At 37.5% G+C, this 14698-nt stretch overlaps 1 protein-coding gene across 1 annotated transcript; it reads left to right on the forward strand.

Annotated features, from left to right (window-relative positions):
- Positions 1–1963: 1963 nt before the first annotated feature.
- psmb10 (proteasome 20S subunit beta 10) lies at positions 1964–13492 on the forward strand. The gene is made up of 8 exons (XM_004564670.3): positions 1964–2142; positions 2284–2377; positions 2482–2579; positions 3505–3645; positions 3994–4109; positions 12296–12354; positions 12502–12653; positions 13308–13492. The coding sequence occupies exons 1-8, from the start codon at positions 2078–2080 to the stop codon at positions 13417–13419; spliced, it is 837 nt and encodes a 278-aa protein (XP_004564727.1). The 5' UTR covers positions 1964–2077; the 3' UTR covers positions 13420–13492.
- The last annotated feature ends 1206 nt before the right edge of the window (positions 13493–14698 follow it).

Here is a 14698-nt window from a genome sequence, read left to right on the forward strand (position 1 = left end):
TGAAGCTAGTCTTCCCTAATCATTTGGGAAGCATTAGCTGCCAAATCTGCTGCCAATTTACAAAGACAATAGGAAGAGCTTTAACCATCACTTCATTTCAAAGGTAGAGGTGGAGTAAGAAACCATCAATTTTCTTCTGTAAAGAATAACATACAGAAACTGAGCAGAAAAACAATGATATGACAGACAAAATTGACACCAACAAACACAACAGACACAAGGCTGGAAAAAAACAACAGACAAAAAAGAAACATCTCCTTTGAGGTGTCATCACAGACAGCCATGTGTCTGTAGTAGGTAGCAAACTATCATTAATTTCTTCATGCAAAAATAAATAAACAAATAAACCGACTGATCAAGATTTTTTTTTTACTAATTAATTTTAGGTCCTGTTAGGTCTCACACTCACCCTAACCTCCTCTTCTTCTGTCTTCTTTTTCTACTCGCACCTTGCAGCTCAACCTTCAACATCCTCTGTACATGTCCAAACCATCTCAGCCTTGATTCTCTATGTTTGCCTTCATCTTGAACTGTGAGTCAGCTGTGAGCTGAGCATCCTTATCTGCTTCAGTGGCACCGCTGTACATATATCAAAAGATATATTTAAGTAATTCTCTACTAATACTTGTTTCAGAGCCACATTGCTACTCTCTGTTCCAACGTGTGGCCCATTTCAAGTGTATTACAGAGCCCTTTCTGAAATGATATATGTGACACAACATAAAGCTGTGCAGATTGGCCAAATAAACTTAGTACAAAAATTTTAGACACTTATGTTTGGTTGATGATTTCCTTGTTGTAACAATGCTTGTTCCCAGTAAATCTCACACTGTTTAAAGCCTGTTTATGTCTCCTTAAATGGCCCCACATTTGTAAGGAAAATGCATCTGTGGCTGGAGCAGTAGAGTTGAGTATGTATTGTGTCCGTGAAAATCTTTCCATACATAAGCGCTTTTTCTTCACCACAACATACTGGTACAGCATCCGCATCAGTGCCGCAGCACCAATCAACCAGTATAAATAAAAGTGAATTGAATTGAATTTAAAAGTATCTATATCAGTATTGGCATTGGCAGTAATGACCCTGGCCCTGGTTTAGGGCGAATACCAACATCGTATCACACCACTAACGTTAATCCTTCATCACGCTGAGGATTATCCACAGTCATTTGCCATTTCTAGTCAGTGCGGGATGACTTTTGACACTAGATGGTGACATTGTCCTATTTAGCTGTATTTATTTATTTATTTATTTATTTATTTATTTTTATTTTGTTGGCAGAACTTTCTTTATGTATCAGTACAAACAAAAAGGCTACTTGAACCTTTTTAACTATGTTACAAGCCCAACGTAAACATCTGCGCCATGACACGAGGAGAAAAAAAGGGATATGTTTAGGGTGTAAGGAGACTGATGTCCATTTGTTATTGTCGCCAGCCTGCAGTACATTAAAAAATATCTTAGACAGTTAAACTGACAGATTTAATAACCTACTGAAGGTGCCATAACGCTATTTTATTTTTTGAATTCCAGTTCAGTTCTTGACCACTAATGGTGAAAAGATAGTCTACAATAGATGTCTAGGCCTTAACATTTAAAAAAAAAAAAAAAAAAAGCGAGGAGAAAAAGACTAAACCCAGACTAAAGGTTTCATCCTGATGCCTCACTTAAACTGCCACTTTAAGCCTCCGGGAGCAGGTTCCATCTTTGCAGGTAACGTTTAATACACTGCAAAGAAACATTACCAATGTAATTCAGAAGTTAATTTTAGTGGTTTATGAGATTATTCGTGTTAACAAATTAACAAAACTCATATATCTTTACTATTCTTTGAACACATTTTTCATGGAAATGAATAATTGTTTAGAACGAATAACAATAAACAACGAGAACAGATAAGAGAAAAGAGCAAATGTCAGACGGATGTGGATATTTTTTTACAGCGGGTAAGGCGGGACTTGTTCTGAGAAGTGAAAGTAAAAGCGAAAACTTCTGAGAAGCACCTACACAAACTGACGCACCGCGACAAGGGTTTTCTTTGATTTTTAGTCTTTTACTTTAGAATCAGCACCTAATATGCTGCACAGTCTGAATTCCTTTGCGCTTCAGCCGGGAGGTTTCTCTTTTGAGAACAGCCGCAGGTACACAAACTGGATTTAACAGCGTTTACAAAAACGGCTTTACGACATTAATGGCGGAACAAAAAAAAAAAAAAAAGATTAGCGATTTCACACTAATATGAGGCTCTCTGTCTTCCCTTTTCTCTGCCGTGTCATTACCAGGAATGCCGTGCTGGAGTCTAATTTGTCTCAGGCTGGTTACAAAGCTCCTAATGCCAGGAAGACAGGCACCACCATTGCTGGAATTGTATACAAGGTTTGGATTAATCATCAGTGGTTGGACAACACTAGTAATACACTAGGAAGCTGAATTATCATTTAAAGTGTGTTAACTTTTATATTTCCTTTTTGTGGTGTTAGGATGGAGTCATCTTGGGAGCAGATACCAGAGCTACAGATGACATGGTTGTGGCTGACAAAAACTGCATGAAAATTCACTACATTGCTCCAAAAATCTAGTAAGTTTACTCATTAATTTTACAGGACAAGTCGAATTGACTCCTCACTCACTTTGAAGATAGCTCTCACTAGAAAACAAGACCCCCGATGGCGGCAAGGCTCCTAGCATGCCAGCTTCATTTTATTCAGTTTCTTGATTTCTTTCCTGATGTCAAGATTTAAACCAGTATGGCCCATCAGCCAGCCATCTGCCTGAATCAGCTTACAAACTAAATGGTCACATTCCAAAGTCTACCTCTTGTGGCCCCTATCTGCTCGTCTAGTGCTGATTCTGCCATCATTCTCTCTTCAGAGAAAAACATTCCAATAGCTAGAATGCAAATACTATTGCTAACATTTAATTTTTTTCTTCAAAATTGCTGATGACTTTTCAGTTCCTGACTTGGCCAATGCCTCCTTAGTTCTCATGTCTCCTCCTCCTTGTCTCCTGGTGCCCCTTGTCTGATGCTTCTCCAGTTCCAGGGCAGGAGATGCACCACACATCATCAGAGCAAACTGGCACCTTCCTGGGTGTCATACACATGGACAGCTATAGACACTATGGATGCATTGTTATACTGACACTTATACTTGCTGAGGCAAGGGTCTACTTCGGAGGACAGACTTAATTTTCAAAATGAGGACAGATTCAGCAACTATATGGCTTATTTACTTTCTTCAGATCTCTCTCCTTCTCTCTGTCTCAAAGAGACAAAGAAGAATAAAAACAGAGAGGGATAATAAGACTTGAGGCAATACATGGTATACCGTTCTGCCATGTATCTCCAAAACAAAAGAAATTAAAAAATGCATAAAAATGTACAAAAGTACAAAAATGTGGCTTTTTTTCTTTATGCGTCAAAGGCTAAGCAGAGATACTTATGCCATGTTCGTCAAACGGGTTATTGTTTGACTTGTCTAACAATTTTTTTGTATGTTTTGTAGCTGCTGTGGAGCTGGTGTTGCTGCAGATGCAGAGATAACTACACAAATCATGTCATCCAATGTGGAACTTCACATGCTCAACACTGGGCGACCCCCACTTGTTGCTATGGTTACCAGACAGCTCAAACAAATGCTGTTCAGGTGAGAGCAATAGAGCATAAGTAACTAATAGTTGGATGCTAAACAAGCAATATTCAAATTGTCGGGCATAGAGCTGCTATGGTTGGGTAAAGCTAACTTATTATGGGAAAATAAACAAGGGTTACACACTATTATTTTACTAAAATTTAAATTGGATAATTTTCTATCATTAGCTTCTGAACTAGGGCTTGCTGGAGCGATAAGCATTCGTGTACCCTCATTGTCTCTGTACTCTATTGTTTTTGTTTTGTTGCTTATTCACATGTGCACATTTTGGAGGATGTGCTCCGTATTCCTCTAACAAAAAAAGCTGGATGTTGTGGTAATGCCATCTGTTTGATTTGTCAGGTACCAGGGTCACGTGGGGTCATCTCTGATTGTTGGAGGAGTTGATGTGACTGGAGCTCACCTGTACAGTGTTTACCCTCATGGCTCTTATGACAAACTGCCTTTTCTCACCATGGGTATGTATATGTTTAGGGTACTGTCTACTATATGTGCAGAATGCTGTGGCAGGTGTCTAAGAGTTTTCTAGAAGAAAAATCAAATAATTTTAAAAGTTGGAACTTGGTTTAAAACATCAATAAAAAAACAGAATCCACCAGTCTACGGAGCTTGGAAAGAAAAGCCTCTGGACTTGTTTAAGTTGCTTGAAGACGTTTCACCTCTCATCTGAGTAGCTTCTTCGGTTCTAAGGGTCAAATGGTGGAGAGTCCCAGATATAAACCCAGTGGGAGTTTCCCCCCCAAAGAGGGACAAAGGACCCCCTGATGATCCTCTACCTAATCATATGAGCCGAGGTGTGAAAACAGGTGTGGGTCACAATCAGCCAGAGTTTCGGGTGAGCTCATTGTGAAACCTGGCCCCATCCTATCATGTGATTTCCTGAGGTTAGATGGCCCAGGATGTGAGTGGGCGTTAAGGCATCTAGGAAGGGTTCTCAAAACTGGATTATAGATGGCAGACAGAGGTGCAACGTCTTCAAGCAACTTAAACAAGTCCAGATGCTTTTCTTTCCAAGCTCTTTAGACTACGATGACCTGGATGACTGAGAACCTTCACAGACAGAATCCAGCAGTTTGCAAATCTCATAAATTAATATTTTATTGACCATATAACATATTATAAACATACCAAATGCCTAAACTGAGATGTTTTACTACTTTATGATAAAAACAGTACTGTGCAAAAGTCTTGAGGCACCTGTTATTGCTTTTTATTTTGCTATGAAAGTAGCAAATAGAAACGGTAATTTTGAAATGTGCAAACACATATGCAAGTACAGTATATAAGGGAAATGTAGAGTTTGGACAATTCCACCCATCCATCTATCTATCTTGCGGGGCTGGAATTTATCTCAGCCGCCATAGTACAAGAGGCTGGGTACACCGTGGACAGGTTGCTAGTCTTTTGCAGTGCTTACAGGCAGAGACAGACAACCATTCACACTCATATACCATACACACCTACAGGCGATTTAGAATTACCAATTAACCTAACCCCACTAACTGCATGTGTTTGCACTGTGGGAGATATTACCCAGAGAGAACTCGCATTGATTCAAACTGCATGCAAACTCCAGACAGAAAGGCCCAGATGCTGGAGTTGCCGTGGACCTTCTTGTTGTACGGCAACAATGCTGCCCCTGCACAAGTCTAACAAGCTTAAAGTTAATATTTGGGATGACCACCTTTATTTTACAACACAATCTGACCTCTCTTAGGCAAGCTTTCTTGTAATGTCTTTAAGTAGCTTTCATGCTCTCCAAGCTTCTGGAAGTATATTCCAAAACTCATATCTTAGAGACTTGATACTACCTTACTATCCCAACACAACACTTATACTGTAGGCTTAGTGTAGTTCCTCACTGTACACAATTTCGTTGTACATGTACAATAACAATTTACCATTTTGCCATATTCTATAGTTTTCAAAAATAGAATGGGTAACAGAGCCTTCAGCTTCTAGGCCCAACTCCTGTGAAAGATTCAAGAGATTCAAGTGGTTAAGCAGAGCAATGGAATTCTTACTTTGCAGGTTCCCTTCACACAACTAAATAAAAACAAACATAAAATAAAAATAAAGACTAAACTTAACTCTGAGCATAGAATATAGCATTGAAAATAATAAATAAAGTAAAACAAGTACAAGTTTGTAGCACTTGTAGCTTATGTGTAGGTGTAGTCAGAATTTAAATTGCAAGTAGTTGCAACACTGTCACAGTGGTAATATATACAGAGTATGTGGTATTAAAATGTTGATAGTGTCTGAAGTTGTGTTATGTTGTATACAACTGTACAAAATTGCAAATTACAGGTCATAAGTCAGTAATTCAGTAGCCTGATAGCCTTTGGATTGAAACTGTTTGTTAGTCTGGTTGTCCTTGCTTTCACACTCCTGTAGCATTTGCCAGATGGCAGGAGTGAGAACAATGTGTGCTGTGGGGTGGTGCGGTGCTTGATGATGTTGTGTGCCCTTTTCCTGACCCAAGTGTTGTAAATGTCCTGTAGTGGTGGGAAGGGTACTCCACAGATGAATTGTGCCGTTTAATGACACGCTGGAGAGCTTTCCTGTCCTGAGTGGTGCTGTTCCCATACTATGATGGAGTTTGTCGGGATACTCTCCACTGTGCACCTGTAGAGGAATTAGAAGGTCTTCACCCTCTCCACCTGAGTCCCGTTGATGTATAGTGCGGTGTGCTGGCCTCTCCTCATCCTCGGGTCAATAATCAGTCAACAGAGTTGGGGAGTAACGGAATACATGTTTGAATTTAAAATACAAAATATGAGTAACTGTATTCCGTTACAGTTACCATTTAAAAAGGTGGTATTCAGAATACAGTTACATTGTTGAAATAACGGGATTACACGGCGGTCTTTTCCTATTTCATATGTTAGGCTATGCCCTCTCTATTTTTGGTAATTCCACGCCGGTGGAACCCTAAAGAAAACACGCATTAAGAGGCTCTAATGCCTGGGTCTCAAAATTGCGGCCCATGTCACCTCTACTTGCGGCCCGCATAATGACGTGAAGAAATATTTTTAAAAATTATTGTTCAAAAAATTATTTAATATGAAGGCAATAGGCAGAATGTTACAGGCATAGCTCTAAAGAATGTAGCCTCATGGGCAGTGTAGCCCAGTTGTAAGTAAGCCATTAAGACTCGACTGTACACTGTGTTCGTGTTTTTCTCCGAAACAATAATTTCTGTTGGAGCAGCCTTTCAACAACTCTCTGTCTCTCGCTAGCAAAGTAGACCCAGACAACAATAATAATTGTAATAATAATCATCATACCCTTCTCAGCATTTAAGGAGAGACTATTTTCCAGGCACCAGAATACCAGCTGAGAATACCAGCAGTCTCCTCTTCACCAGTGAGCCTGATGAAGGTTGTGCTGTCAGCGAACTTAGGTGTTGCTGGGAGAGGACACAGTCGTAGGTGAAGAGGGTGTACAGGAGTGAACTGAGAACACAGAGAACACTGAGAACACAGCCTTGGGGAGTACTTGGTTTGTGTCTGATGTCTGCCTGTGAGGAAGTCCAGGACCCAGCTTCAGAGGGGGGGTGTCAGTCGAAAAGTAGAGAGCTTTCACACCAGTCTGTTTGGGATGACAGTGTTCAATGCTAAACTAAGGTCTATAAACAGCATTCAAACATAGGTGTCCTTATTTTTGAGGTGTGAGAGGGCTGTGTGGATGACTGCATTAACAGTGTCTTCAGTAGAACGATTCTTCTGATATGCAAATTGCAGAGGGTGTAATGTGTCTGGGATGGCTTCTTTGATATGGGTCATGACTATCCTCTCAAAGCACAACTGAAGTGAGTGCGATGGGGCAATAGTCATTCAAGCAGGTTATGTTGTTTCTCTTGGGGAAAGGGCACTATGGTGGCAGACTTGAAGCATGTAGGCACAGCTGACTGGGTGACGGACAAATTGAAAATGTCTGTAAAAACATCAGCCAGCTCTGAAGAGCAGACCCTCAAAGAGCTCTGTGCCGCCTCTGCTGATAGAATGCCTCCGTGTTGGTTGGTGTTGAAGGTGTCGAAGCCAGGTGTCGAAGCCAGCGTAGAGCTCATTCGGCTCGTCTGGTAATGTGTTGCAGCTGACTGTGACCCTGCTTTTCCTCTGCTGGAAATCAATGATGTGTTGCAGGCCCTGCCACATGAATCTGGAATCTGAGTTGTTGTAATATCCTTCCAGCTTCAGTCTGTACTGGCTCTTGGCTTCTCTGATGGTAACCAGGGAAGCCAGTATGCATCAGTGGTAACCACTGATGCATACTGGCTATTCCTCTAAATTCTCTCTCAGGGCAGCAGTCTTAAACACACTCCAGTTTGTAGCATCAAAGCAGTCCTGAAGCACCAATTCATTCTCTTCATTCCAAATTTAATAATTTTACTTGCTGGGAGGGCTCATTTGAGGAGCTGCCAGTATGAATGGAGTAGCTCCCATTTTGGATTCGTGAGACAGTAACCCTGTTTACTTTTAAGATTAGGTTCAAAACTCTCATTTTCGACAAAACCTAATATTAGAGCTCGATCAGGTGACCCTAAATCCTCCTTTAGTAATGCTGCAATAGGCTTAAGCATTTCTTCTTCACTCATCTCCTTTCACTCTCTTGTGTATTTATACACCACCACTGTATTTAATCATTAGCAATTAATAAACTCTGGCTTCTCCTGTAGTTTGCCTTTTGTGTTCTTCCTCTCTCTGTTCTCTTCCTTTCCCCCTTACCTCAAATGACCTCAGCACATAACTGCACCTCCTTGAGCCTGGTTCTGCTGGGCTTTTGTTCCTGTTCCTGTTAAATATATATATATATATTTTTTAAAACTCCTCACCAATTCCTTTCTTTCTAATACTGTAGGGTCTTTACCTCACAATAAAAAACAGCCTTGGGGTGACTTGCTTGGGGTGATCCTGTATAAACTGCAGGCTGGTAGTAACAAAGTTCTTAATGATACAATTTAAAATAGGTTCTTTGGTATGTTTTCTGTCTTTTATATGTATAGACATAAAACAGATTCATCCCTTTAGGTTCCTCTTTAATGTTTAAATGAGTCAGGTCAGTGTTTGTTCCTCATAAAACTGTGAAGACCTTGAATAGCTCATCACAGTATAAACTACATGTTTATACACTACATATGCACAGGAAGACTTCCAGAAATGACTGTCTTCCAGAGGTAGGAAGTAACAAACATATTTGTACTTTATTATCTATTTTTTTACATTTGCACCCTACATTTTTACACAAATATTTGTTATTCCTCTCTCCCTGCTTGCGTCATACAGATTCAAGCTGAGTACATTCATTAGAATTACAGTTTAGATGAACAAGTATAATCCTGTTAACAGCAAGAAAATGACATTTATTTGTGTTGATTTCAATATAGATTTGTTGAATCGAACTGCGAACAGCACCATCACTAATTTCATTCATACTGTGATGGCCCAGCAGCGAAGGAAATCATTCAAAAAGAATCAAAGTCTTGGGCCCATAAAAGAGGTCAAAATTGCAGAACTCTGCTCAAAGTTAACAAACAATACTGATAACTCAAACAAACTGACCTAACTTAACAAGACAAAGGGGAAACTTAAATAGTGGCTGATCAGTCCACAAAAAACACAAGGGGTAAAACACACAAAAAACCTAACTGAAACTAACATAACGAACTCCAATTCCCCCCCATGGTCCCGAGTTATGGAATGAGCAAATTTGCAGTTTTCCATCAAGGCTTGCTCCGCCCCTTTTCCACCTCTTGGCTCCTCAATCAAGGGACTGGAGCAGCTGCAACTAAGGTAACTCAAAAATCAAAGATTAATCATACTTAACTAAAACTAAAATGTGCGCACTTATTTTAGAATGCAGTGTTATGTGGATATGTTAATTAATTCTAAACCAAAACCAGTTATTCATTGTCCTGTAAATTAATTCCTATATTTAAAGACAAATGTGAATGCAGTGTTATGTATAAGCCTTTACGCTAATATGGTGGCCATTACCACTGTGTGGCTGTAAGTGCAGCCATCACACATACAATGTCTAGCATTATGTCTTTATCCCTCAATCTCCCGTCCAACAAGAATAGCCTGAATAACCGATAACTTCTACACTTATCGATAATATTTTCACTAATGCTGTTGACAGGAATGTTTTAAGTGGATTAATAATAAATGACATATGTTACCATCTACCAGTTTTTGCAACATTACAGAACTATGCCAGGATTAACAGATGTGAACCTAATAAGAAATTAATTAGACATAAAACACAAGAAGCAATTTGCCGCCTCAACAGCCAAGACTGGAGTAACATCTATGTTCAAGATGTTGACGTGGCATTTGAAAACTCTGTTGTATAATTTTATTTTTTTAAAGAACAATAGAAGCTGAACAAACTTATAAGAGGTATAAGAATAAATTGATAAAAATTATAAGAAGCAGCAAAAGAAATGACTACAGTAAAGTTTTAGATGAAAATAAGAATAACATGAAAAACATGTGGACAATACTAAATAACATTGTAAATAAAGGAACTAAGGGATTAGAATATCAAAATAACTTGCAAATACAAAATACAATGATCAGTGACATAAAAGAAATTGCAAATGGTTTTAATGACTTTTTTCTTGATTTTGATCCTGTCTTGGCTTAAGGAATTGTAAAAGCTGGACATGCTCCTAAAACTAAAACTATTAATGTAGCAAACTCAATGTTTATAAGGGGAGTAGATGAAGAGGAAATTATTTATGTAGCTACATCCTTTAACTCCAAAAAATTAACTAACTGACTGTGATGGCATTGTTATGAATTGAAATAAAGGTATTATTGGATGTATTGTGAAACCATTTACCTACATTTGTAATCTGTCATAACAGAATGGTGTATTCCCTGAGATGAAAATTGCAAAGTTAGTTCCAATATATAAAGCTGGAGATAAACATATTCTCGCAAACCATCAGCCCATCTCTTTAATACCACAGTTCTCTAAGATACTGGAAAAATATTTTTTAAAATAGATTGTATGAGTTTATCACAAAAAACAATGAATAGCAGATTAGATGCAAAAGCACCACAACACATACGTTAATGAAGTTTATAGATACAGTAACAACTGCTATTGAAATCAAAGAATATGCTGTCAGTTTTCGGGCCACTGCTTTTCATATTGTACATTAATGAGATGTGTGCAATTTCAAAGTCTTTGAAAATAATATTATTTGCAGACGATACAAAATTACTGTGCCGTGGAAGTAACTTGGAACAACTTCTGAATGAACTAGAAAATGAACTAAATAATCTGAAGACCTGGTTTGACTATAATAAATTAATATTGAACCTGAGTAGAACAAAATTCATAATATTTGGGAATCACACATATTCTACCAATAGTAAACTGACAATAAATAACATGGCAATTCTCTGGCAATTCTCTACAAGGTTAAGGATCGTATAAATCAAATGCATTATATACTCTTTATTGTTCTATGATACTCCCGTACATGACATATTGTGTGGACGTGTGGGGAAACACGCATAAAGCACACACCCATCCAATTCTGCAAAAAAGAGCAATAAGGATAATAAATAAAACCACCTCAAGAGAACCATCAAATCCACTTTTTATTAAACTGAATATTCTCAGATTTAAGGATTTGGGTGACCTCAGAACCGTACAATGTACAAAGCAGCAAGTAAACTTTGCCACACAACATTCAGAACTTTTTCCAGATAAGACCAAATACTCATAACCTGGGAAGAATCCTTATGTTCAGCAAGCCAGTTAGGACTAATGTAAAATGTCACAGCATTACAGTCACAACAGTTAGTGTGTGGAACTCCTGTACAAATGAAGTTAAGAAAAAGACATCAATACAAAAATTCATGTGATTGTTTAATAAATGATAAATTGCGTGAATATAGGAAATTTCCTCTCATTGTGTTCTGTTGAAGCCTTGTCCTCAAATTCATAGACTGAGGCAAGAGTGTTTTGGTTTACAAGCTGAAATTTTTGTGTGTGTGTATGTTTATGTGTTGTATATGAGTCTAGACTTGTATACAGTCAAACATGTGTGGATCATATAATGTCGAATTGTGAATATTGATTTGTAAATAATGGAATTTGAAATAAGGCGGAAGGAACAGAAAAAGTGTAAACTTCACCCTACTCCTTTATGAGCATAAACATTGTGTAGACATAGAGATATTCATGAAAACTTGATGTTTTTAAGTTTTTCTTATCTCTTGTTATTTTACATATATTTACATGTTTGAAAAACATTATCTATCTCGTTTATAAAGGTTGCATCTCTGATGGGATTGGTAGTTTGTACATCTGGAAAGCGCCATCCAGATGATGTTTTTTAAAGGTCTTGCATATTTCAGCAAGACGATGCTAAACTGCATTCTGAATCTATCATTTTGTGATGTGTTGCTCCATTAAAAATTATAATATATTTCTTAAAATTATACATGTTCTTAGTTTATACAAATCATTTTTTCAGCTCGTTGCATCCTGTTTTTTTAATACTTCATACAGCATTCCAACTTTCAGTCATAAATTATCATTATTAACATGAAAATACTTTTGCCTAGCAACAGACAGTGACAGTAATAGTAATAATAACAATGTTTGGCTCTGATTTTAGGATCTGGAGCAGCAGCTGCTGTCTCTGTATTTGAGGACAGGTTCAAACCAAATATGGAGGTAAGGCATTGTCATGTTCCCTCTTATGACATACTGTAGGTAATTAAATAAAGAGTCAAATCTTTAAGAATAAACAAATTGAAGTAATAATGTCCACAGAATCGGAAAGACATATAAATTGAATGAAATTTAATAACATGTCTTCAGTTGGAAGAGGCGAAGCAGCTAGTACGAGATGCCATCGCTGCAGGGATTTTCTGTGACCTGGGTTCAGGCAGTAACGTCGACTTGTGTGTCATCACTGAAGCTGGAGTGGAATATTTGCGTGGCTATGACAAGCCCACAACGAAGGGAAAAAGGTGAGCCATTATTCTATTACACTGTTAATTTGTGTTTTTTCGTTTGTTAATCTGCTGGTCACATAATCAGAGCACTCACATGGGCATTTTCATAAAGGACAAAAAGACTAATATGATCACTAAATTCTGCTTAATATAGGCATCAACAATAGCAGCAAGAGTAACAAAGCAGTTAAACCAATGCGATTTAACACCAAAGTTTAAAGTTAATCACAATTTTTAAACTTCTGCTTGTCCACCTGCTTTTCATAGAAAAGCAAAACTGTAGATGCTATGCAGAAAACTTTTCCTGAATCACTGGAAGAAGTTGGGCATTGAGGCCGTTATTAGTTTGGTCAGATTTTCTTGACATTTGACAGTCACTACAAACATATCTGCTTAACATCAAACATGTAAAACTCCTCAAGATTATCCCAAAAGAAGTGTCACTCAAACCAGAATTATTCCTACTTTGCTTGTACTCAGAGGAGCACAGTAAACGGCTTCTTTTCAGCTTAACTTTTTATTTAACTTTTGTCCTAAATAAAATAGAATGTGTGGATAAATCTGAAACTGACCTGACAGTTTTTCTTCTTTAGGAAATATCTAATCCAAATCCAATTAGATAAATCTAATGCGTTACATTTTCTCTCTCTCTCTGTCTTTTCTTTTCAGAGAAGGGCAGTACAGGTATAAGACTGGGACCACCGCTGTCCTGACCAAAACTGTGACACCCCTGTCCCTGGATGTGGTCAATGAATCTGTTCAGATTATGGACACTGAATGAAATTCAGCAGCATTTTTCAGCTAGAATAAAATGTATTCAGTAGAATAGGATGAATAAAAAAAACCTTGTTAAATGATTAGTGTTCGCAAATTTATTTAGTGACTACTGCTGAAAAATACTGGAAGATGGTAACTATTTCTTTTTCTTACTAAAAAAATCTATATATAGCAGAACATGATCCGTTGTCTAAAGAATTATTAAGGAATTTATTAAAAATCACTTTTGGTGACCTACTGGTCTGTGAAAACACAATAAAATCTTATTTTCATGCATTGCTAATTGCTGAGCTTTATAATGTCACAGCATTATGCTTTATAGTATATATTTGATTATTTATTGAATAATCTGAAGAGTATTATGTCACACACTTCTCTGTCTTTTAACAATAGCTTCCAAAGGGTTATCTCTAAAGAGCTCCAGACAATGCACACTCACTGATTTACACATATCCACCAAAGGATCCAAAAAGTGGGTGAGCAACATTTAATGAATCCTGAAAAAGTACATGGAAGATCAGATCACAGTAAGGGTATTCACAGCAAACACACAGGAATTATTATTTTAGTGGTCGACAATAGCTTTAACTATTTTAAGAGAAATAAAATCCAAGTCCCAAACGGATACAATTTTAGAGCTTTATCACACAGATATTACTAAGCAGGTAGTGAGATGGCTTTTTTATGCATCACCACATGCAGTTTACAGGGGGACAAGTTTGTAGATCACTTGGCAACAAATGCTGTGTCATGAGAAAAGAATACAAATTGCCCAACAACACCCACTTTCAGATTACACTTCTGTAATGAATAATTTAGGTAAAGAAACTGAGCAGAATACTTGGAAAATTGATTCCAGTACAAAAATTAAAGGAACAAAATCTAAATGCAGAAACTGTGTACATACTTTCTGATTCTAAGAGCATAGTTTATAAAAGAAGAATAAAGGTTTTCTTTAATTTTTGAGTATCAAATAGTTAAGACAGGGCTTGTCCTGTATGGAAAACATCTGGTAGGCAAGTATAAGAGGGACAGCTCAAAACCAGTATGACGACTCAATCTTTACCACTGCAAGAATTTTATTTTATTTTTACCTTTATTTTAATAAAAGATATACATCTCTTTTACTGGTATTATGCACACCAGAAGAGTTTAGAGACTGATTAAAGACTTGTGAGCGGCTGGACAACAATTTCAAAACCTTGCTCATCTTGGATTAACTAGCCTAAAATGGCAATGAACAAAAATTACCGAATAGCTTTATAGTGGTAACATTTCAGTAA

Source organism: Maylandia zebra, linkage group LG7 (genome assembly GCF_041146795.1).
Source record: "Maylandia zebra isolate NMK-2024a linkage group LG7, Mzebra_GT3a, whole genome shotgun sequence".
NCBI classification, from domain to species: domain Eukaryota; kingdom Metazoa; phylum Chordata; class Actinopteri; order Cichliformes; family Cichlidae; genus Maylandia; species Maylandia zebra.